The sequence below is a fragment of the Scyliorhinus torazame genome, chromosome 13 (genome assembly GCF_047496885.1).
Source record: "Scyliorhinus torazame isolate Kashiwa2021f chromosome 13, sScyTor2.1, whole genome shotgun sequence".
Classification (NCBI taxonomy): domain Eukaryota; kingdom Metazoa; phylum Chordata; class Chondrichthyes; order Carcharhiniformes; family Scyliorhinidae; genus Scyliorhinus; species Scyliorhinus torazame.
In genome coordinates, this window is record NC_092719.1 from 179,945,555 (window position 1) to 179,969,598 (window position 24,044).

A 24,044-nucleotide genomic window follows, 5' to 3' on the forward strand; every position below is an offset into this window, starting at 1 on the left:
CTTTCCTGCCCTAGCTCCACATCCTTTTATTCTCTTGGAGTTACAAAATCTATAGATCTAATATTCTCCGTGGATGGATAGAGATTTCAAAAGATTCACCAACCTCCTGAGTGCGCATCTGATTCTGAAATGGCAGTCCTCTTATCCTGAACCTATTAGACCAGCCATTCGGCCCATTGAGCCTGCTCCACCATTCAATGGGATCATGACTGATCTAATATGATCTTCATCCACACTCCTGTCTTATCCTCATAACCCCTGATTCGTTTTCTGTCAATCTCATCCTTGAACGACACAGCCCTCTGTGGTAAAGAATTCCCCAGATTCACTACCCTCTGAAGAAATTCCTCCTCCTCCTTTGCCTTAAATGCCTACCAGTTCTAGATACTCTAGACCGAGGAAACTGTCTCTCAGCATCTACTCTGTCAAACCCTCTAATCAGTTAAATTGACGATCATTTTTCTAAACCAGACACACTTTAAGCCAAGTATACTCAATCTCTCCAGTTGGACAATCCTATCATTCCAAGAATCAGTCTGGTGTGCCTTTGTTGCACCTTTTAAAGGCAAATAAAACTTAGTGGGAATCGAGACAAAAACTGTATTTTGTACTCCAGGTGTGTCTTACCAAAACCCTGTACAAATGCCTTTCTAATTGCTTACTGTACTTGCATATTAACTTCCAGTGTTTAAGGGCGGCGTGGTGGCGAAGTGGTTAGCACTACTGCCTCACTGCGCCAAGGACCCGGGTTCGATCCCGGCCCCGGGTCACTGTCCATGTGGAGTTTGCACATTCTCCCAGTGTCTGCGTGGATCTCACCCCCACAACCCAAAGATATGCAGAGTAGGTGGATTGGGCACTCTAAATTGCCCCTTAATTGGAAAGAAAAGAATCGGTTACTCTAAATTTATATTTAAAAACTTTCAGTGTTTCTTGCACAAAGACGACAAAAATCTCTGAGCATCAACATTTAACAGTTTTGTATCATTTAAAAAATATTCTACTTTCCTATTCATCCCACCAAAGTTTCAGCTGTTACTGCAACTGGCCAGTTATACTAGTGCTGGTTAACTCACAGCCCAATCAGCATTAAGGAACAATCATCCCCAACTGGATGAGTCCCATGCAGGGTATAACACTGCCATTCTTCCACCTTCTCACCATAACCCTGCATATTCTTCTTTTCCAGACAAAGGTCTAATTCCTCTTTGAATGCTTTGATTGAACCTACCTCCATCACACTCCCTCACTAGGCAGTGCATTCCAGATCTTATCCACTTGAGCACCTCTGTCAAAGCTCCCCATAGCCTTTTCCCCACAGCCATCAATCCTAACTTCCCCGACCTATCTTGTGAAGTTCTTCATCCCCAGAACCATAGGACAGGAGTAGGTCATTCAGCCCCTCGAGCTGCATGTTCTATGAACCTGTCCTGCGATTCAATGAGATCATGGATGATCTGTCACCGAACCATGAACTTGCCGTTGGCCCATATCCCTTAATATCTTTGCTTAACAAAAACTTATCTATCTCTGATTTAAAATTAACAACTGATCTAGCTTCAACTGCTGCTTGTGAGCGAGAGTGCCAAACCTCTACCACTCTTTGAGTGAAGAAGTTCTCCCTAACCATCTCTCTTGAATGGTCTAGCCCAAATTTTTTTTTAAAAGTATCCAATAATTTTTGTCCAATTAAGGGGCAATTTAGCGTGGCCAATCCACCGACCCTGCACATCTGACCTGAGGCAGCAGTGCTAACCACTGCGCCACTGTGCCGCCCATTTCTAGCCCAAATTTTTAGAATATGCCGCTAGTTTTAGAATCTCAAACCAGTGGCAATAGTTTATCATCTTGGTGAATCATTTCTTCACTCTCTCCAATGCCTTCAGATCCTTCCTAAAATGGGGCACTTAGAACTGGATGCAGTACTCCAGCTAAGGCTGAACTATTGTCTTTTTCAAGTTAAACATTAGCTCCTTAATAAAATCGAGGACATTAAATGCTTTATTAACCACTCTCTCAACCTGTGCTGCATTCTTCAGTGACTTATATGCATATACCTCAGGGCCTCTGCTCCTGCAACCCCTTTAGGGTTGTACCCTTTTGTATCATCTCTCCATGCTATTTATACCAAAATAAATCACTGAATTTGTGGCTTGATGGCTTGAGTGCTTGGAATCTTGACTCCAACTCTGTTTGTAAATTTGGTGTACCTCATTTGGGTAATTAATTGCTTTCTGTTGGCTTGCTATGTGGATCGTAAGATCACAGGGATGAAATGGAGAGGAAAATCTGCTCATCTTCCAATTTCACTGTTGCATTCGCAGTTTGAAAATTCATAACTTTATTTGATCATGTATGCTTTAAAATGGCCTAAGAATCTTGTTTACATAAGACTTGTGTAATTTGAAATTCACAGACATTAAATATAATGTTTTGTATGATGTTGTGTTTAGTTGTGATGTTATCAAAATAATGCAAATTGATGCCCGGTTCAGTTCAGAATTATGAAGATGAATTCCTACAATGAGTGGTTTTATTTATTTGTATAAGTATTAGTGGCACACCCAAGTTACTGATGCAGATGTCCCTCCAGAGCACAGAAAAAACCTGGATAATTATACTTGGTGCTCGTGAGAAAATTACAGTTTCACAATGTTTAATATATGCTTTTGCAGTCCACTTAAATAAGTGATGGTAGTAGCTCCCTTCTGATTTATACTTTGAATCTAATCGTTCCAGAAGATGGCACCTTCTCAGACAGTTCCACAGACATATCCACAAATAAAGCCAATGAAATGAAAGTTTGTTGCTACGACTCTGTACATTTTGGATGGATACAGAATGTTTCAATGTAGTCTGCAGCATTTATTGTGTTTCCCTGAGCAAAATCTGGAAATTGTCTTGTTCTATAGTCACGCTGTATTCTGAGTTGACCATTTGACTGTCTTTTTTTATGTTGGAGAACTCTTGCATAGAGTAAGCCAACCTCATTGAGTCCACTATTCTGCATGGTTTTAGAGTCTTTGTGCAGGAACAGGGAATTCTTGTTTTATATTAAAAATATTTGTGTTTTTAAATTTATTGGCGACAATATAAGAGTTGCCTGTATACAAGAACAGCTAGCACATACAAGGAATCATGCGCGCACAGTTCATGGTTTCCTATTCATGATTATCTGAGATAACAGTTTTTACCGTCAGTTAAGTTTTTGGGATGTATTGGAATGTTACATTTGCTTTTAACTATCTTCAGGTACTCCAGAGTTCATGGCCCCAGAAATGTATGAAGAACATTATGATGAATCTGTGGATGTGTACGCTTTTGGAATGTGTATGTTAGAAATGGCTACCTCAGAATACCCATACTCAGAATGTCAGAATGCTGCCCAGATCTATCGGAAAGTTACAAGTGTAAGTGTTCATTATCCAAATGAATAACTGTTAAGATTTTGAATGTAGCAAGCATATTTTTGGCTAGATGAGAAGTTTGTGTAGTAATATTAACTAACATGTGTGAGCTTTTTTTTGTGCACTGAAATTCTATGCTTTCCAAATCCATTTGAATTGTGCTGTGAGGGAATAGAACTATTCCAAGAATTCTTGAGTATTTTCCTCAAGGTTTTGTGTCTGCTACCTTCATGTATACAGTTTCAGTATGAATATTTCAGATGGCATATTGTACTGACAGTTTTAGGATCAAATAGGTTCATAGTATTTTTGATACTGTTCTGGTGGTAATCTGAAGTTCAAAGGATATAGCATTGTTTTTATGTGAGAATTAAATGTATTATGCGGCTTTTTGTTTTAGACCGTTCCAATTTAAGAAACTACAGCCTTTTAATTCCTCTCGTGTCCCCACCCTTTTTCCATTTTCTTTTTGTTGGTTTCAACAAATATATTTTAATTGTTCACAGGCAGTAGATGCTGCATACAACACAGCTGCACAGGAAGAGGACTACTGTAATGTAAATCCTGACACCTTGGAAGTCTTTCCAAAATAAATACTGCTTCACATTTTGTGAAAGGGAAGCATTTATACCGTGCCTCAAAATTATTGCTGAATAATTTCCACTGAGGGCTACTTTTGTAGATCCCAAATTCAAGCTCATCAAACTAATGAAATCGAAGCCATGGGATCTCTTCATGCAATACTATTATAATTCAGTCTTGGTTCCATTAAAGTTTAAAATCTCAGTGAAAAATCCCTTTCTATAATAGTCCCTCATCTGAACTAAAACTTGTTTTCTTATGATTTTTTTATGTGAGGCAAATAGATATAGGAGGTTAACAATTGTTATTTGCCCATTGAATTTCACATTAAAGTTACATGGGTGACAACTAAGTTATCTCAAGGTGGCAGGAATTCAAAGGGGAGGACTAACTTTTCAGTTATTCGGGTTGGACCGCATCCAGAGTATTATCATCGTTCTGGTGACTACAACAAAACATATGTTGACCTTGTAATTGAGCCCAGCACAGATTCACCAGACTGATACTAGAGCTTAAAGGGTTAAATTATGAGGGTAGGTTGCATAAACTTGGCTTGTATCCCCTTAGAAGATTGAGAAGTAACCTAATTAAGGTATTTATCATGGGAGAATATAAGTGCTCTCTTTCCTGTAATCAGTATATTTTGTATGGAAAGAACTGTGCCTTTTCTTAGCCTTGGCTGGGTGTATACCAATTAAATAATTAGGCACATTTTTGAGACTTTAATGTAAAGGTTATTTATTCTCACAAGTTTATCCTGAATTTCAAGGTCACTGAATTGGTCTTGCATGCCAGGAAATGCACATGTGCACAAACATGCACACATGGGGCCCCCATGATACAGATAAAGATAGTGCGCATAGTCAATTCAGTCTCTGATTTATGATGTCTGGTTTCCCTATGGCAGGCGTGCGGGTTCCTAAATTGATTCCATAGTTTAATGTTGAAGTGATAGCCTTGTAAAGAGAATGGTTGTGAGGTTTCTTGGAGTTGAATATCTAAGAGATGAACTTTGAAACTGGAATAGGCCAAGTACTTTGGCTGCTTGATGACTTGCAATGTAGTTTCAGAATTGGGTTCTCAGATTGGCTGACATCTGATGTTTTAATAAATTTGCTGAGGTAACAAGGGATGCAGTCCTGAGGCCAGCTTTGATTATGTGACCACTGGGTTAAAAATTCTGAGGTCTACCCAGTCTGGTTGGGATGGAGGAGGCCATTGTGATACAATGACATATTGATAGTGTCCATTGAGTTTCAATTTCACGAAACATGGAGACAGGTAATCTGGAAACTCTACAGTCTTTGGATGTTGACTCATCCTTAAACAATGTGTGTGTGAATTTCATAGATGGCTGTGAGGTTCCCTCACTTCTGTCCATATTTGATTAGGTATTTGCTGGAAACGTGCTGCTATCTGTAGTCCCAATGCCAAAAGGCATATTTACAGCAGCTATCTTAACAACTTTCTTTGTGTCCAATCTTTAAAAAGTATTGTCTGAAAGTTTGTAATATGACATGCCTGTACTGGGCATGGCATGTAGTTAAAATGTAGGGGAGTGAAAAACAAGGAGGCACAGTTGTCTTACAATTCAAACTATATCATCTGGGAGTAAGACCAATTCTGTCTTTCACAGGGTAGGGAAAACTCCTGTTTCAAGCTTTTGGATTTGTGGTAAATTGAAACATTCAGGGCACGATTGAACGGGAAAGTTTCTAAGTGTCATTTGTGACAGGTTTTGCTCGGAGTTTCCCGCCAGCTCTGCTGGCAAGCTCCCCATCACTATCTAATGACACTTGGAGGTGATCCTATGGCCACACTGTGCCAGAAAAGCTGCTCGCCATGGCCCAGCGTGGCCATTGAAAGCCGGGAGATCCCGCTCCCAGGATCTATCCAGCTCGCCACTCCTCGCAAGATTCAACGCGATCGCGTGGGATGTTGCGAGGTGAATCCCGTCTTTGGCAAATCTGCATATTAAACTCACTCTAATGTGCAGATTCCTGAGGTACCTGTAGCTTTAGGATTCAATGCCTCAGAGACCCCGGGCGAGCGCCGTTTGGTACTGGTAAGATGGGGGTAACACCGCAACTCGACCCCTATTTGGCAGCTGAGTACTCTTTCTCCTGACGTGACATCACACAGACTAGGAAAGTTAACTCGTTTCTCTCCATACAGATGCTGTCAGCCTCCTGGGGTTTTCAACTATTTTCTATTTTTACTTCGATTTCAAGAATCCGCAGTATTTTGCTTTTACTCTTTCCTACAGTCTGTTGACTTTTGAAAGCAAGACTAGTTAACCAACCTAGAATGGAGTTCTTAAAAAGCATCCAACACTGGACTATCGTGAGGCACATATAACTATTCCATGCTTTTGCGATTCCTGCGTTAAAATTATATGGAACTACAAAAATGAACAAGATAAGACATCTAACAACATCTGTGTTCATCAACTCACTATATAGCATACATCCCAACTGAGAGAAAAAATCCTCGGACAAATTTTATCAAAAGATCTGGAATATTTCAGGAGACATTAGTTGCCCCATAAGCATCAGATGAGCATAACTAATGCCTACCAGCCTTCCACAAATATGCTGCAATTCTTAATTAATTGTAAGAATTATGTTTAGCAGTCATCATTGATTTAGGTTTTTTAATAACAGCACAATTGACTTGAGAGCAAAGACATCTGTAATGCTGAATTATTTATTTATGAGTAGCCTCTGGTTGCAACTGCTTCTCAAGTTATGAGCCCGAGATCAAAACTTTGAAATGTCATTTTATTTAATAAACGTCTAATCAATTATATTGAGTCTTTGTGCAGGACACATGGAATAGCTTGAAGACCGAAATTGAAAAACCTTTGAATTTCACATTTTTAAATCATTGCCTATATTTTGAAGATGGAGTGTTGCAATGTGAATGTTTGTTGTAACGTGTGTAAAATATTCTATTATTTACCCAAAATACAAATCAATTAGTCAATTAAAATTTAACAAAAACAGGGAAAGAACAAAATGGCGAGGTCCATTATAGGGTAGAGAGCAGGAGTGAGTAAATGAAAATAGTTATGATGGTGAAAGGAAAAATGAGGTGGTAATGAAACTGTCCAGAGGAGATCAAAATAATTGCAGCAAAAGGGGATGGAAATCTGGCCAAGAGGAGGCTCCCATAGCCCAGGAACATGGTGGAAGGAAAGCAGATAGACCCCATGGGTGCTGGGCATCCAGCTGGCCCTGTGCAAATAGGAGATCTTACACCCCGAACACCAGTCCTCACCTCTTCTACTTCCTGTGTCACTAGTTGCCCATTACCAGACCTGCAATTGGAAATAAAATTGAAGAGGTGGTGAAGACCTGAAGTTGTTAACTCCTGAGGCTGAGGCTAAGTAATGAGGTCCTGTTCCTCAAATTTCCCTTGCGCTTCACTGGATCAATGCAAGGTGCCAAGAACGGAGGTTAGAGATACAGAAAATTAAAATGGCAAGTTACTGGAAACGCCAGGTCATACTGACAAACCACATTGAGGTGGTCAGCATAGCAATAACCCATTTTCTGCAGTCCACATAAATTGAAAGGAAATTATAGCTCCTCTGTATCTGTATTTACAGTGCCAACAGTATTTCATACCAATATGCGAAGCACACTGAAAGGATGTTTACTTTTACTTTGTTTTGGAAAGTGACTCCTAGGCTGTTAATGTTATATAAGTTAACTCTATGAAGAGTTTATTATAAATTGATAACTGTAGGTGCAAATGTCTGTTGCAGTGACGTAGTAATATCTCTAATTTATCATCCCCTCTTTCTCCCCTCCTGTTTCTGACAATCAGATTTCAAAGAATATTCTCTTTTTCAACTGTTTTTTTCCTATCCTTGTGTTTTCTCTTCATATTATGAATACACTCAATCGGTAGTGAAATCTTCGGGTGTATTGTCCTTGAAGCATTTAGCTGGAGTTAGATGATTCTAAAGTTTACATTGAATGTCTTGGATTGTCTCTGCCACCTGATCCATAACATCTGTTCATACTGTTTTCTGATGTAACGAATTTCAGAAACGTGAGGCATCCAGCAAATGCTGTTAAATGTGTGGCTGTGATTTTTTTTTTCTCCCCTCCCATTTGAAAGTCTACCCCGACAGTAAGGTTGTCCCAGTTTTGTTTCTTCCATGTACATGGAGGTCTGTATTTGCATCTGACCAGAAGCATACTTGAACTTCTAAGTAAAAAAGGAATTGTGGGTCGGAAGGGATTGCTTTCATGAACATTTCAAGAAACATGCACTAGCTAAGCAAAATTCTGTCCTGTAAAGGCATTGGGCGCTTTCTGTGGCACAACTGTCGTCTAGTATGCGTCACAAATGTCAACAAATCAGTTCTCAGAAACTGGACCAGTGCTACTTGGGTGACTGTTTTATTGCCGTTGACTGCTGAAAGGCTTTGGTGCAGTTTTAGGCAGTTGCCATGGAATCACTGTCAATTTTCTCTCCATTAATATGAGGTAGGAAAATGATCTATTTGCTACATGCTTGACCACCTCCTCCTACATGAGTGATTGAAGTTTCAACAATTTTTAAAGAAAAAGCTGAGACAATGAAGGATACTTTTGTGAAATCTTTTGTCCATAGCAATCCTTTAATAATTCTGTTATTTAATGGGCATGCCTACGACATTCCCCAAGTTTCAGCTCCGTCCCATGTCAGTAACAACAATTTGTCAGTCCAGTAACCTTTATTTCCAGATAAAGTACACTGTGTCAATACTGATGCCCACCATTAGCAGTGTCCTTGTTATTTGTCATGGTCAAACAAGGTACGGGAAATCTACTAAAGAAGGCAACATTCCCAATTTAAAAAGTAAAACAGTTGGATGTCTGTAAAATAAATTGTTTGTATTGCCATGGCTAACGCTTGGATCCTTTGAAATTGAGATGAGATAACATTTTTAGCAGTATCTAGGTATCTTTGCTGCAATAATGTTTCCATTGATCTTGACATCGGTACTAGAACAATGGACCAAGGTATCAAATTGCAAGGATCTTTAGTTTTCTTGTAGATCTTCAGAAATGATCATCTATTACATTGTTTCCAAATAATAAAATCTTGCTGCTCAAATATTCTTCTTTGTTTTCTGTATGGTAGCTATCTCAATCAGGTTTCAGAGTTTTAAACTATTGCTGTATTTATTCCACACCTTACCATCGAATTATAGAATCCCTACAGTGCAGAAGGAGGCCATTCGGCCCATCGGGTCTGCACCTACCCTCCAAAAGAACACCCTAACCAGGCCCCCACCCTATCCCTGTAACCCCACGCATTGATCATCGCCGATCCATCTAACCTACACATCTTTGGAATAATCTGAGGACAGTACCTTGTGCTGATTAAGAGGACCTGAAGATGTACGCCAGTCAATGGTTATGACAGTAATATTTTCGTTTTGTAATTCTCAAAGCTGTACTTAGTCGCATTTGAGGTCCAATGAGCAACATTGATTCCTGTTCTTTCTGACTTAATATTATGGCTTAGGAAGTACATAAATATAAATCTGTTCAATTGAATGATTGTCCTGATGCCTATTTTCTATCCATTTGTCTTTTAATCTGAGATGGTCTTGGTAGAAATTCTGCTTGCTTGTGCAATGCAGTGCAGCAATATTTTGAGAAGTAGATCAGACTTTTTGTGTCAACAGAAATTATTTGCTCGGACATAATTTGCTTTGGCAATGGGATGCAGAATCTGATGATTAAAGCCAGACCTGGACAGTTGGTTATAGATTTATGACAAAGCACAGCTTGGATTTAAGCCCACATGCTTGAGTATGCATTTGAAGCAGTTGATATGCTGTGTGCTACAAGATTTTTTTTAGAGCCGAGTAAACTATCCTATGGTAATTGTTAACTGCAATATTTAAGCACATGTTCTGTGAGGTGGTTTTGGGGGGGGAGGGGCTGGACAACAGAAGCTGTGGTCCGTGATAAAACCCATAACGTAGGTAGAAACAATTATGGCATCTTTAAGGTAGAATTTCAGGAGCTAGGGAAAAAATAAACTGTGTTCATGAGTATATAAATATGAAGATCAAGTGCATCAAAAAGCATGGCTGGAAAAGTCGCAGGTGGAAATGTTTCCGATTCTTGGGCATTCTTGGGATCCTCGATTTTTCTGACCAACAGACCACAATCAGTAAGAATGAACAACAACACCTCCTCCACAATAGTCCTCAACACCGGCGCCCCGCAAGGCTGCGTACTTAGCCCCCTACTCTACTCCCTGTACACACACGACTGCGTGGCAAAACTTGGTTCCAACTCCATCTACAAGTTTGCTGACGATACGACCGTAGTGGGCTGGATCTCGAATAACGATGAGTCCGAATACAGGAGGGAGATAGAGAACCTAGTGGAGTGGTGTAGCGACAACACACTCTTCCTCAATGCCAGCAAAACTAAAGAGCTGGAAATTGACTTCAGGAAGCAAAGTACTGTACACACCCCTGTCAGCATCAACGGGGCTGAGGTGGAGATGGTTAGCAGTTTCAAATTCCTAGGGGTGTACATCTCCCAAAATCTGTCCTGGTCCACCCACGTCGACGCTACCACCAAGAAAGCACAACAGCGCCTATACTTCCTCAGGAAACTAAGGAAATTCGGCATGTCCACATTGACTCTTACCAACTTTTACAGATGCACCATAGGAAGCATCCTATCGGGCTGCATCACAGCCTGGTATGGCAACTGCTCGGCCCAGGACCGCATGAAACTTCAGAGAGTCGTGAACACCACCCAGTCCATCACACAAACCTGCCTCCCATCCATTGACTCCATCTACACCTCCCGCTGCCTGGGGAAAGCGGGCAGTATAATCAAAGATCCCTCCCACCCGGCTTACTCACTCTTCCAACTTCTTCCATCAGGCAGGAGATACAGAAGTCTGAGAACACGCACAAACAGACTCAAAAACAGCTGCTTCCCCACTGTCACCAGACTCCTAAATGACCCTCTTATGGACTGACTCCATTAACACTTACACCCTGTATGCTTCATCCGATGCCAGTGCTTATGTAATTACATTGTATATGTTGTGTTGCCCTATTATGTATTTTCTTTTATTCCCTTTTCTTCTCATGTACTTAATGATCTGTTGAGCTGCTCGCAGAAAAATACTTTTCACTGTACCTCGGTACACGTAACAATAAACAAATCCAATCCAATCCAATTGGAGGCAGTTCTGGTGGAAGGCACACTTGTATGAGATGTAATTTCACCTGAACAGAGATGAGATCAATATTCATGCTCAGATGATAACTAATATTGTTGGGGTATGTTTTAAACTAATTTGGCAAGTGGATATGCACCAGAAAATAAAGGAGGAGCAGCAATGAGGTCAGAGCTCAACGATATTCTCAGAAATATCCCAAACATTGCAGGGAAGTTTGAGTAAAAGCAAAAGTGATGGAAGATATTATTGGAAGTCACTGCTCATAGTGTTTAATACTCTGATTATTTCCCTTCAATGGGGCACTAGACAGGGCTGCCCACTTTCTCCACTCTTGTTAGCTCTGGCGATAGAGCCGCTCTCTTAAAGACGAGATCCTCTAGTCACTGGAGTGGTATTAACTGAGATGAGTGGAGCATAGGGGTCTCTCGATGCAGATGACCTACTTCTACATATTACAGTGCCAGCTCCCTCCATCGACAGCATAATGAAGTTACTTAACACCGTTGGCTCCTCTGGATATAAATTGAACTTCGGCAAGAACGAATGCTTCCCGGTTAACCCTCCTGGGAGAAGAGTCTAATTGTGGGTGTTATCTTTCCGACTCTATAATACAAGCTTTCGTTATCTGGGGGTCCTGTGGCCCACAACTGGGCCTCACGTCATAAATTGAATTACACAAGCCTGATAGTGTTAAAACGGATTTACAGAGGTGGAAACCTTCCTCTATCTTTGGCGAGTAGAACTCAAACAATTAAAATGTATGTGCTCCTGGGAGGTTCTTATTTTTGTTTTCAATATCTTCCCATTTTTCTGCCCAAATTCTTTTTTATTAAAGTTAATAAATTGATATCTGTTTTTATTTGGGCGTCTAAGACCTAGAATTCGTAGCATTCTACTCCCAATAGGATAGACAGACTGGTTGCTTGGCCCTCCCCAATTTATTGTGGTGACTTTGTCTCCACGAGGACTGTGTGGTGGTCACTCATACCGATACTGTCATGGACAGATGCATCTGTGGCCGGCAGGTTGAGGATGACGTTAAGAATGTTTTTCCTCCTCTCCTCGCCACCTGTCGCAGATGCATGCCAGTCTATCAACTATGTCCTTTATGACTCACTCTTTGACGATGCTGCCAAACCACTCGGCACCCTTGCCACCCTCTGCTTCGTCCAGGTGGTGTTCTACATGGAGTACTACTGATTCATAAGCTGAGGAATGCGGTAAATAACAGGAAGTTTCCTTGCCAATGTTTGACCTGACGCCATGGGGTCCAGCGTCAATGTTGAGGACTCGCAGGGCAATTCCCTCCCGACTGTATACCATTGGCTGCTACCTCTGCTGGGTCTGACTGTCGGGGCAGGCATACAATATGGCAATTTGTCTGGGACATGATGATCATGTGAGTATGACTAAATCAGGCTGTTGCTTGACTAGTCTGAGACAGCTACAACTGAGTAGCTTGCTGAATTTGCGAGTCAACCACATTGCTGTGAATCTGAAGCCACATGTAGGCCAGACTGGGTAAGGTTGGCAGATTTATTTTCCTAAAGGACATTCATGAGCCAGATGGGTTTTACGACAATCGACAATGGTATTAATTACAGATTTTTATTGAATTCAAATTTTGCCATCTGTCATGGTGGGGTTCAAACCCAGGTCCCCAGAACATTACCCTAGGTCTTTGGATTACTCGTCTAGTGATTGCTTCTTCACTGTCTCCCTCACATTTGGCTTGAATTAATGAACATGGGGGAACTCTTTACTTTGTTTTTTTCCCAATAGAACAAGATGGCCAAATTTATTGTCAAATTCAAACGTGCAAATAGCAAAAATATAGTAATACTAGGAACCTTGCAGTACCCTGATCTCGATTGGGAAAACAGAGTACAAAGACTTGCGAATGAGAAGTATTTCTGACAGAGAACAGTTTTGATCAATGCATCTCCAGCCCAACAAGGAAGGAAACAGTGTTGGATCTGATTCTGGGAGATGGAGTGTGTTGCACTCTTGAGATCCTCTAGCTAACTGACTGTTTCCTAATTCAACTTGCACCAATAATTGACAAAGATAGAATACATCAAAAGTAAAAATGCTGAACTGGGGAAGAGCTCATTTCAATGGCGATCCAGCACAGGTAGATTGAAAAAGGCAATTGCAGGGCAAAGCTAAACCGAGCAATGGAGGGCTTCCAGGGAAGAGATGGTTCAGGTACAAGTTACACATTTTCTTGGAAGGGAAAACCAAAGCATCCAAAGCTAATAAGCTGGGTGATAAAACAAACAAAAGGTAGAATAAAACCAAAAAAGAAGTCTTGTGACAAATGCCAGGTGTAAGGTTCATTTAATAACCAGGAAGATTATGGGAGCTAAAAAAAATGAATATGGGAAGGAAGGAAAGGTTATGAGAAGATTATCAGGCAATATCAAGTTGAACCCTAAAACACTTTCTTTCTGAACATATCAAGTTGTGCTGATTGAAGGAACCAACCGACCTTCACGTTGAGTTAGAGGCTAAAGTACTTTGCATCTGTCTTCACAAACAAAGCAGTTGATGTGAAGGTCATACTGATAGAAATGAGGGATATTGTGAACAGGATAATATATAAAGTAGTATGAAAATGGTAAGCACTATTCAAAGTTGGCAAGTCACTATGTCCAGGTGGAATGCATCCAAAGTGCTGAAAGAAGCAGAGGTAGAAGTAGCAGAGCCATTGTCACATTGTTTCAATCTCCATTGGAGTAGTGCCAAAGAATTTGAAGATTGCTAATGGTATATCACTTTTCAAGAAAGATAGAGGAATAAATTAGGAAACTATAGGCAAGTGTCTAACATTGGTGATGAGGAAGTGAGAAGTTGTTGGAAAGCATCATCCAGGATAAAATAAACTTTTATTTGGAAACGCAAAGGAGAGCCAGAAAATAATTGTTGAAGGCAATTTGTGTCTGACTAACAATTGAATTTTTTGAAGTAAAAGAAAATGTTGACCAAGGTAGTGCTTTTGTATCAATGGACTTCAAAGCAAATTTTAAAAGGGCCACATAAGCATGTTTGGATGCAAGCCCATGATTAAAGAAAACAGAGTTGTGGATATGGAATTGGCTTAGTGTCAGGTTACAAAGGGTGTGATGGTAGATGGATTTTTTTCAGACTGGGAGTTCATTGCAGTGGTGTTCCCCCATTGGGTCTGCTACTTTTTCACCTTTGGTAAATGACGTGGACTTGGGTATAGGTGCAGCATTATAAAGTTTGCAGATAATATGAAACTTGGCAATGTATGTTATAAGGATATTTGTAAACTCTCGGGGTATTGAAATGTACGTAAGCATGGTAGATGAGTTCAACAAGAAATATGAAGTGATGCGCATTCGGAGGAATAATATGGAAAGATAATACGCCATAAATGGCACAATTTTGGGCAGTGTGGATCAACAGGTGTCCATATGCACAAATCCTAAGGGTGGCAGGACAAGTTGATAAAGTGATTCAAATAATATGGACTGCTTTGGTTTATAAATAGAGGCATAGGATATAGTGTTTTTCATAATTTGTTTTCAGATATTCAGAAAACGAAAATACTCCATGGGCAAACTCTGAATGCACATGCCCCAGTCACATGAGTCATGATGAGTGTCTAAAATGTGGAACACTTCCAGTACCTTGGAAGTTATCTCTCACAGAACGTGACATTGACAAAGATATCCAGCATCGCCAAAATCTGCTGGTGCAGCCTTTGGCCACATGAGGAAGCAAGTATTTGAAGATCGTGACATCAAAGCTGAAACCAAGCTCATGGTCTACCACACGGCCACAATCCTTTCTTATTTATGGGGCTGAAACACAGACAATGTATACGAGGCACCTCAAAGCACTGAAATCATACCATCAACACTGCCTGTGGTATATCTTTTATAGCAAGTGGAACAGATGCACCAACACCATTGTCTTTGCATAAGCAAGCACCACAAGCAGCAGCGATATTATAATCAACCACCTTCAGCTTTGTTAGGTTTGTCATGTAGTTTGGATGTCGGAAACCAGGCTACCAACCAGGGTATCATCACCCACCTCAGTTCAGGCAAATGCACCAGAAGAGGGCAGAAGAAGCACTTTAGGATGAGTTGAAAGCCAAAATGAAGAAATGCAGCACTGACAACCCCTGGCAGACAAGGGTGGCACAGTGGTTAGCACTGCTGCATCACAGCACTGAGGACCCGAGCCTGGTCCTGGGTTACTGTTCGTATGAGTTTTGCATGTTCTCCCCTTGGTCTGTTTGGATCTCACCTCAACAACCCAAAAATGTGCAGAGTAGGTGTGTTGGCCAGAATTGGGTACTTGTTTTTTTAAAAAAATGTTTTAAATCCTGGATTTCAGCGATGCTGGATATTTTTGTCAATGTCAGCGTTCTGTGAGAGAGAACTTCCAGCCGGTCGTCCAGGAGTGAACCAGATGGTGGCAGCCTAAGAATTTTGAGAACCAGCAATGACAAAATTAAGAGGAAAAGTGAAAGTGGTCAAAAGAACATGCCATAACCTGAACTAATGTAAGTGCCCTATGTACCATAAAATCTGCTGATCCTGAATTGGCATCATCAACCACCTTTGGACTCATGGACAACAATCATCCTGGCTAGTGAGGTATTGTTTCTTTTCCTGCACCTAGTAGTGCACAAGGCAAAGTTTCATCTGTTCTCATAGTGAGTTTTTTTTTCCTTGAACAGGTCGCTAGCCTGTTGCCAGAGCCTTAAAGCTTGAGGGGCGCCACTTTGCATCAAGCTTTGCTGACCAGGAGTCTCTTCTCTCTCCCCCCCCCCCCCCCCCCCCCCCCCCCCCACACACACACACACACACACTCTTCTTGCTTGCTATTGACTGGGCACTACATTCCAGAGAAGTTATAAAGGCCTTGAGCTGCATGGAAGTTTGCCATGATGTTACCAGGGATTATAAGGACTTCAGTTATGAGGACAAGTTGGAAAGGTTAGGCCTGTTCTCCTTAGAACCAAGCAGATTGAGGTGATCTAATAGTTTGCAAGATGATCTGGAAGAAGGAACTGAAGGCACTGTTGCTAAGTTTGCAGATGATACAACGATCTGTAGAGGGACAGGTAGTATTGAGGAAGCAGGCGGGCTGCAGAAGGACTTGGACAGGCTAGGAGAGTGGGCAAAGAAGTGGCAGATGGAATACAATGTGGAAAAGTGTGAGGTTATGCACTTTGGAAGGAGAAATGGAGGCATAGATTATTTTCTAAATGGGGAAATGCTTAGGAAATCAGAAGCACAAAGGGACTTGGGAGTCCATGTTCATGATTCTCTTAAGGTTAACAGGCAATTAGGAAGGCAAATGCAATGTTACCATTCATGTTGAGAGGGCTAGCATACAAGACCAGGAATGTACTTCTGAGGCTATGTAAGGCTCTGGTCAGACTCTATTTGGAGTATTGTGAGCAGTTTTGGACCCTGTATCTAAGAAAGGATGTGCTGGCCTTGGAAAGGGTCCAGAGGAGGTTCAGAAGAATGCTCCCTGGGATGAAGAGCTTGTCGTATGAGGAACGGTTGAGGACTCTGGGCCTTTATAACTTCTCTGGAATGTAGTGCCCAGTCAATAGCAAGCAAGGAGGGGGGGGACTCCTGGTCAGCAATGCTTGATGCAGAGTGATGCCCCTCAAGTTTTAAGACTCTGGAGTTTAGAAGGATGAGGGGGATCTTATTGAAACTTACAGGATACTGCGAGGCCTGGATAGAGTGAATGTGGAGAGGATGTTTCCACTTGTAGAAAAAATTAGAAACAGAGGGACGATCTTTTAAAACTGAGATGAGGAATTTCTTCAGCCGGAGGATAGTGAATCTGGAACTCTTTGCCTAAGACAGAGATAGATAGGTTCTTGATCAATAAGGGAATCGAGGGTTATGGGGAGAAGGCAGGAGAATGGGGAACGAGAAAAATATCAGCCATGATTGAATGGCGGTGCAGACTCGATGGGCCGAGTGGCCTTGTTTTGTTCCTATGTCTTATGAGGGGTTTTGAAAGAACAGATGGAGAAAAAACTATTCCTTCTGGTGAGTGAGTCAATAACCAGTGACCATGGATTTATAATCATTGGCAGAAGTTCTAGAAAGGAGACGAGATTTTAAAAAAATTGTTGAGATCTGGAATGTTCAACCTGAAACGTCGGTGGTAACTGCATAAATAATTCTTAAAAGTTCAACAGGGACTTTGAAGGTGCGGAACTTAAAATTATGGGCAAAAAACAGGGGCATGGGGTTAAATGTGACTGCTCTTTCACAGAACATGGGCATGACATGCCAATGCATCCTGTGGTGCAAAGCTTCCAGGTTGACTGGCAAAAAAAGCTTGTATGAAAACTCCATGCCGCCCTTCAGGTTTTTCACAATGTTATTTTAAATCCAGGTGCCTTCCATTAACAGAATTATTATATAGATTGGTGACATTTATAATAAATAGTAATGCATTCTGGATTAATTATCATCTTTCAATGGATTTAAATATGCCCACTATTAACTATGAAACTAATATTACTGTTGAGCACTGCTCTGTGATTAATTTAGCTTTCATGCAGGTGTGCACTTGGGCATTGTGTACTGAGAATTGTCTGCCATGAAAATGTTTTGTTGGACAAAGAGTGTATTGTGATTCGGTTGGAGACCGTTAACATGGAAATTTGAACACTTCATAATTAACTGAACTGTGCCACAATATTTCACATTTCTAAACAAAAAATCATACTTTATTGCTTATAAAAAGAATGAAGTAAGCACACTAGCCTAGTATTGTGGTTTCTAACCACTTATGCTATGAAATCAGTTGTACAATTTACTTCTAGCTGCTTTTTCCGCTCTCAAAATCCAAATTGAACTTGAGCCCAAGCCACATTGCACGCTGAACAATAAAGTTAGTATTGCTTTGTTTAAAGTGCAAGTCTGGCTAACAATCATCTCTTGTTGGCTGTATTAACCCAGTGAGATAATCTACACCAAAGCAAAATTACAATTGTTTGCTTTCTGAGTGAACTCGCAGATAACCTGGGTCATTGACCATTTCTATGACAACGTGGCATACTTTGTGATGCCATCAAACAGAAATGTAAATTAATTGTTTTCCCTTTAACTCAATTCTTTGTTTTGTAACCCATATGAATAATTAATATTTTTAATGGATTTAATTAACTTCTCCCCAGAATCCCTGGTTCTACTATGCAACATGCTTCTTTTCATTAACAAATCTGATCTTGTAAAATGAACACAGGTTAATTAAAACTAGGCACTTGTTTGATTTGTCATTTCATTAAGGTTGTCTTTCAATTTCTTGACCAGGTCTTTTCTTTTATTTCTAACAATTTCTAAAACTAAAAGTTATGTTCTGTGAACTAGATATTCGTAACAAGTGTAAAAGAGTAAGAGTACATGGAATGCATGCCTCCATGATTGAGCATATAGTGTGACTTGAACACTGAGCAACTAATTTTTTTAATTGGCCATTTAGTTGTGACATGGTGTAAAAAAAAAAAAAAATAAGGGCAATTCTGAAAAGTTTGCCGTAAATCAACACGTCTTAATTATTTTAAGAGTAGCTCTCTCAAATTTTTAAAGCATGACAAAGTGAGTGGATGTTTGTGTATCTGGGGCCAGACATAGCACATGCTGTGAGGATACTGTTTTGAGTTCTGCGTTTTGAGATACTGTTTGCAATCGGTAGCCGTAGCCCACAGTCTAAAATATTCACAGCATTCTGGGCAAGTTATTAGTGTCACTCGAATGATAACGGAAGGTGGTGTAGGAATTAGTGCCACCTGGATCAAGCTACACTGTAGGCAAAGTAAAGGACGCTTTGTTTTGCACAGAGCCATGTTGTACATGAGGTTGCAAAGTAGAATTTCAAAAACAGCAAAGAACACTGCTTGAATGCAAAAGCATACTGCAGATATTAGAAATCTGAAATAAAGAACAAAATAATCAGCCTAAAATAAATTGAACATTGCTAAAGATCAAGTGGTTTTGAATGTGGGAGTTTAAAGTGCAATATACAGTAACATTTCTTAAAGTGAGGTACAACTCCTTTCAAAGATGCAATGCTCCTTTTTATGATGATTAACCATCTTAATTTGTTTAAAGAAAAAAACGCTATCACAAGATTGGATTGGCAATGATTAAACTGACATTGCACTTCCATTTGTACCAGAATTAAAAGAAAGTCCACATTTTTGTTAGAACAAAATTATCTGGATTTAAGTAACTACTTTTCAAGTCCTTTTCTGTTTTTTTTTACCTCTGAGCGATCACTTAGATATTTTCCTTTGATACCAATTGCTTTCTCGGTAAATCATACAGTGAATTCTATCTGGCTCTTTGCAAGGAAATTAGGTAATTCCATCAGGTGAATACTCTATTATTATCTTAGAAATTGCTTTGTCTCAAAGTTGGTCGAGTGGAACCAAAACATACTGCCTGAAGGTCATCAAAGTGGAATAAAAAAATATAAGGTTTTATTTTGAGTGAAAATGATTTAAAATAGTTTGTGTTCTCTCCTTTCTGACTTAATTGTACCCACATAGCTTTAAGTCATCAGAGAAGTAACTTGTGCCTCAATTTCGGCATCTGTGTACCTGTATGCCAATAGACCATTGTCAAAGAAGGAAAAAAATGAAAATCGCTTATTGTCACAACTAGGCTTCAAATGAAGTTACTGTGAAAAGCCCCTAGTCGCCACATTCTGGCGCCTGTTCGGGGAGGCTGGTACAGGAATTGAACCGTGCTGCTGGCTTCCCTTGGTCTGCTTTCAAAGCCAGCGATTTAGCCTGTGCTAAACCAGCCCCTCCATGAGTAGGGCACAGTGACACACTTTAATAATGGCTGTCATTTCAAATTTATAAAATCCTTTGTGATATACATTTTTGCTGGTCGTAAATATGTTTCACCTGGCTGATGTGAAACGTGCAACGTATCAATAATATGCAAACTATTTGACAGGGAAAATATTGCAAGTAAATTTGCTAATTTGATGGTGATTTTCTTTTTGTCAAATATCAGCCTGGCCACAATTAAAATGCGTCTACTTGTGCGGTGACAAATTAAGTCACCTTCAGTTGAATTGTTCATCAGTTTGGATAAATTCTTACTGTAAGCCCAGACCCACATGGCTATTTTACAAAGCCGTCAGACATAAGTTTACAATTACATATTAAAAGGCATTCACACGTTTTTAAAAATAGTTTTATAATTCTTCTGTCTGTACTGATTAATTTGCTGAACAAGGGACAATGGCAATATTGAGGATAAACTGGATTATCCATTCATGAATACGTACTTCATGTCCCTGTCTTGATTTCCACCCCCATGCAGCAAGGTACTGAATGATTCCTTTCGCAGGTAACCAAATGATGGCAGTCATCTTCTGGCACTGTTCAACTGTGTTTCTTGGTGGACAGTAAAGAAGCAGTACTTAAGTCTTAGTGAGCAGGACGCCACGGTGACGCAGTGGTTAACACTGCTGCCTCACGGCGCTGAGGACCCAGGTTCAGTCCCAGCCCCGGGTCACTGTCTGTGTGGAGTTTACACATTCTCCTCTTGTCTGTGTGGGTCTCACCCCCACAACCCAAAGATGTGCAGGGTAGGTGAATTGGCCATGCTAAATTGCCCCTTGATTGAAAAAAATAATTTGGTGCTCTAAATTTTTCAAAGAAAAGTCTTGGTGAACTTGGTAGCTTCTATCTTGGAGATAAGTTATTTATTACTGTATGAGACTTTTGATATAGGACCATAGAAAAGTTACAGCACAGAAAGAGGCAATTCAGGCCATCGTGTCTGCTAGCTGAAAAAGAATCTAGCCATCTATTCTAATTTCACCTTCCAGCACTTGATCTGTAGCCTTGCAGTTACAGCACTTCAAGTGCTGATTTAGGAACCTTTTTAAATGGTTGCCGGTTTCGACTTCCACTACCAAACCAGGCAGAGAATTCCAGACACCCAGCGCCCTCTGGTGAAGTTTTTCCTCATGTTCTGTCTCATCCTGCCTGCCAATCACCTTAAATCTGTGCCCCCTGGTAATTTACCCCTCTGATAGGGGAAGCAGGTCTTTCTGTCCAGTCTATCAAGTCCCCATATCTTAAACACCCCAATTAAGTCACCCCTCACCCTCCTCTGTTCCAAGGAAAATAATCCTAGCCTGTCCAATCTTTCTTACAGCTGCAATTTTCAAGTTCTGGCAACATTCTTTTAAAAAATCTCCTCTGCTCACTCTCCAGAGCAATTATGTTCTTCCTGTAATGATGCGATCAGTATTGTAGAAACAATTTCAGTTGTGGCCTAGTTTTAGCATTATATCTCTGCTTTTGTATTTTATTCCTCATTCAATAAGGGAAAGTGTTATAACCTGCCTGCTTACCATTGGCTGGGCACTAATGACTATCCCACAATCCTGTGGCAGTATGAGCTTCCCCAATGAGGGGGGCGGAGAAACCATTAGTAAACTCCAAGTATAAATAAAGCTGGCCAGTTTGGAACCAGCAGGAAGGAGTGTGCAGCAAGGGAAGTTGCTGCTGCTGTTATATATTTGTTGTAAATAAATGTTATTACTTTGTATCCTTAAAACTCGTGCTGGATTCTTCGTGGCCCTCACAAAAGAAAGCATTCCATATGCTTTCTGTATCACATTATCCACCTGTCCTGCCACCTTTTGAGATGGTAAGTTCAATAAAAGGTGATAACCATGTTGAGGGCTTTACGGTATGCATAACACACAAAAGTGCTAAGTAGAATGCTGGTGCAATTATTGAACTTGAGATGTGAACTCACTGATATGTGAGCTCCCTAAGTATTACCTGTGGATATTCTTGAAAGGCATGAAATAAAAGGCAAGAAAGTACTTCAATGAACCAATTGTTGCAAAGGTTACAAGCTGAAAAAGAAAAAACTGGCAAGTATTTAACAAATGAATGGTCTAGATAAGCATAATAAAGAAAAAGAATCTTGCACACATATATGGTACAATGTATTCTCATCACAGCATTTATAGGAGGGTTTATTGACTGCAAGGTTGTACAAAATTGTCCAGAGTTTAATAGGGTCTGAGGGAGAGACTGATAGAGAAACTCAAGCCAGACAAAGCTGATTGGCTATCTTCACTAGAGGTTTTAAGACTGACTTTTAAAAAAAAATATCCTCTATAAGTGAAGATCAATAGTGCTCTGACTGGCAAGAATCTATCCCCCACACTATAGGGATGTGGTACTGGGTTTGTGAAATGGGATAAGGGGATTTATTATACTTCTACAGCCTCTTCTGGATCTGAGAAAAAAAATCAAGTTGTCACCACATCATTTGTTGCTATAGTGCTTGAAGTACATTTTCATTCAATATGCAAAACATATCTGGCTTCTTTGAGTTTCAGCTGAAATTGATTGCTGAGCAGAAAGCATTTTGTAGTTGTGGCATTCTTTGGGGTACCAATATAATGCGTATGTGAGAGATATAGCACCAGTTCTTCCTTTAATAATTTGTGTATTGGTATTTTTGTTCTAATTTGCTTTTCCACATTTGGTTTTAAATGTTTTTAACCAATGGGATGTTCTTTTGAAATTTCATCTTGACTGCCCATATCTAAAAATGGAAATTATTATTGTGATGGAATACTCCCTTTGAATCGAGATATTTTTTGTGAATTGCCAATTGTACTTACATAATACTAACATAGATTAAGTTCAATATAATTTAAAGCTACAGTTTTGGAGAATCCACACTAAAACTAGACTACCGTTTGTAGTTTATGTTGATTTTGATAACTGATTATGAATATTTGAAGCTTGGAGGAATATTGTCCAATGGAAAAAATGACCAAGTTTGTGCAACTTTGTGTTCTAAATTTTCAGGGTGTAAAACCAGCAAGTTTTGGCAAGGTCACAGATCCAGAAATAAAAGAGATCATTGGGGAATGCATCTGCCAGAATAAAGAAGAAAGGTTTGTAACAAAGTCATGAACAAGTGCGTATTGTTTATCAGGCCTGTTAACTCATTACTATATATTACTAATAAGGCATTTGCAATAAATGTTTTTTGGCCAGTTATCAGCGAGTCCTTGACTTAGTTTACAAAGTGTTATTTTTTGCTTTTAATATTTATTATTAAAGAACAATATATTGCATTCAACATAGAATGATACAATTCAACACTTGTGTCTGGTGTTAATCATTTAACTAGAAGAGAGCCCCAAAACATTGGCAGTCATACTAGTATATTTTAATAAAACACTACTTTACAGCATTTCTAGTTATTCTTTCACCAAAGACTTTAACAGAACCCAAACTTATTAATCTGGAAAAAATCTACATAAAACTGTCACTGCATTACCAACAGCCCTAGGAATATAAATGCAAATTTTGTCAAGAGCCTGGCATTGTGACTTGCTTATAGTTGTAGAATATGAAAGTCTAATTGCAACTATTGTCTCCTAAATTGAAAAGACCGGTTAATAGACTTCATTTTTATGAGGAATAAATCCTTGTCTTTAAATCTGCCTATTGTAATTTCCGCATCTATCAATGAAAGAAACTGTTTCCAAATGACCAATCTTGTTCCAGGACCCAATTCTTGTTTTGGATTCAGGTTATTGTAGAAACATTAGAACTATTCCCTTGAGTCTTAAGTTGGTGTGTGGACAAAACCATTGAAGTGAGACTGGGGAGAAACTTTAAATGATATAGACTGTTATCACCTTTGTCAATAGAATCAACACCGATGTATTTTTAAAAAATATATTTTTATTCTCCTTTTTCACATTTTCTTCAAAATTTACACCCACCAACAAACAATAAGTGGTAACAAATAC

The 24,044-nt window shown here is 39.8% G+C and overlaps 1 protein-coding gene across 2 annotated transcripts in view; it reads left to right on the plus strand.

Annotated features, from left to right (window-relative positions):
- LOC140388402 (serine/threonine-protein kinase WNK2-like) overlaps nucleotides 1–24,044 on the plus strand; it is a 282,238-nt gene that overhangs the window by 100,979 nt on the left and 157,215 nt on the right. For both annotated transcript variants that reach the window (XM_072472511.1, XM_072472512.1), the window contains exons 4-5: nucleotides 3,253–3,410; nucleotides 23,089–23,177. In XM_072472511.1, coding sequence (XP_072328612.1) covers nucleotides 3,253–3,410; nucleotides 23,089–23,177 — 247 coding nt within the window. The remainder of the gene's footprint in view (nucleotides 1–3,252; nucleotides 3,411–23,088; nucleotides 23,178–24,044) is intronic.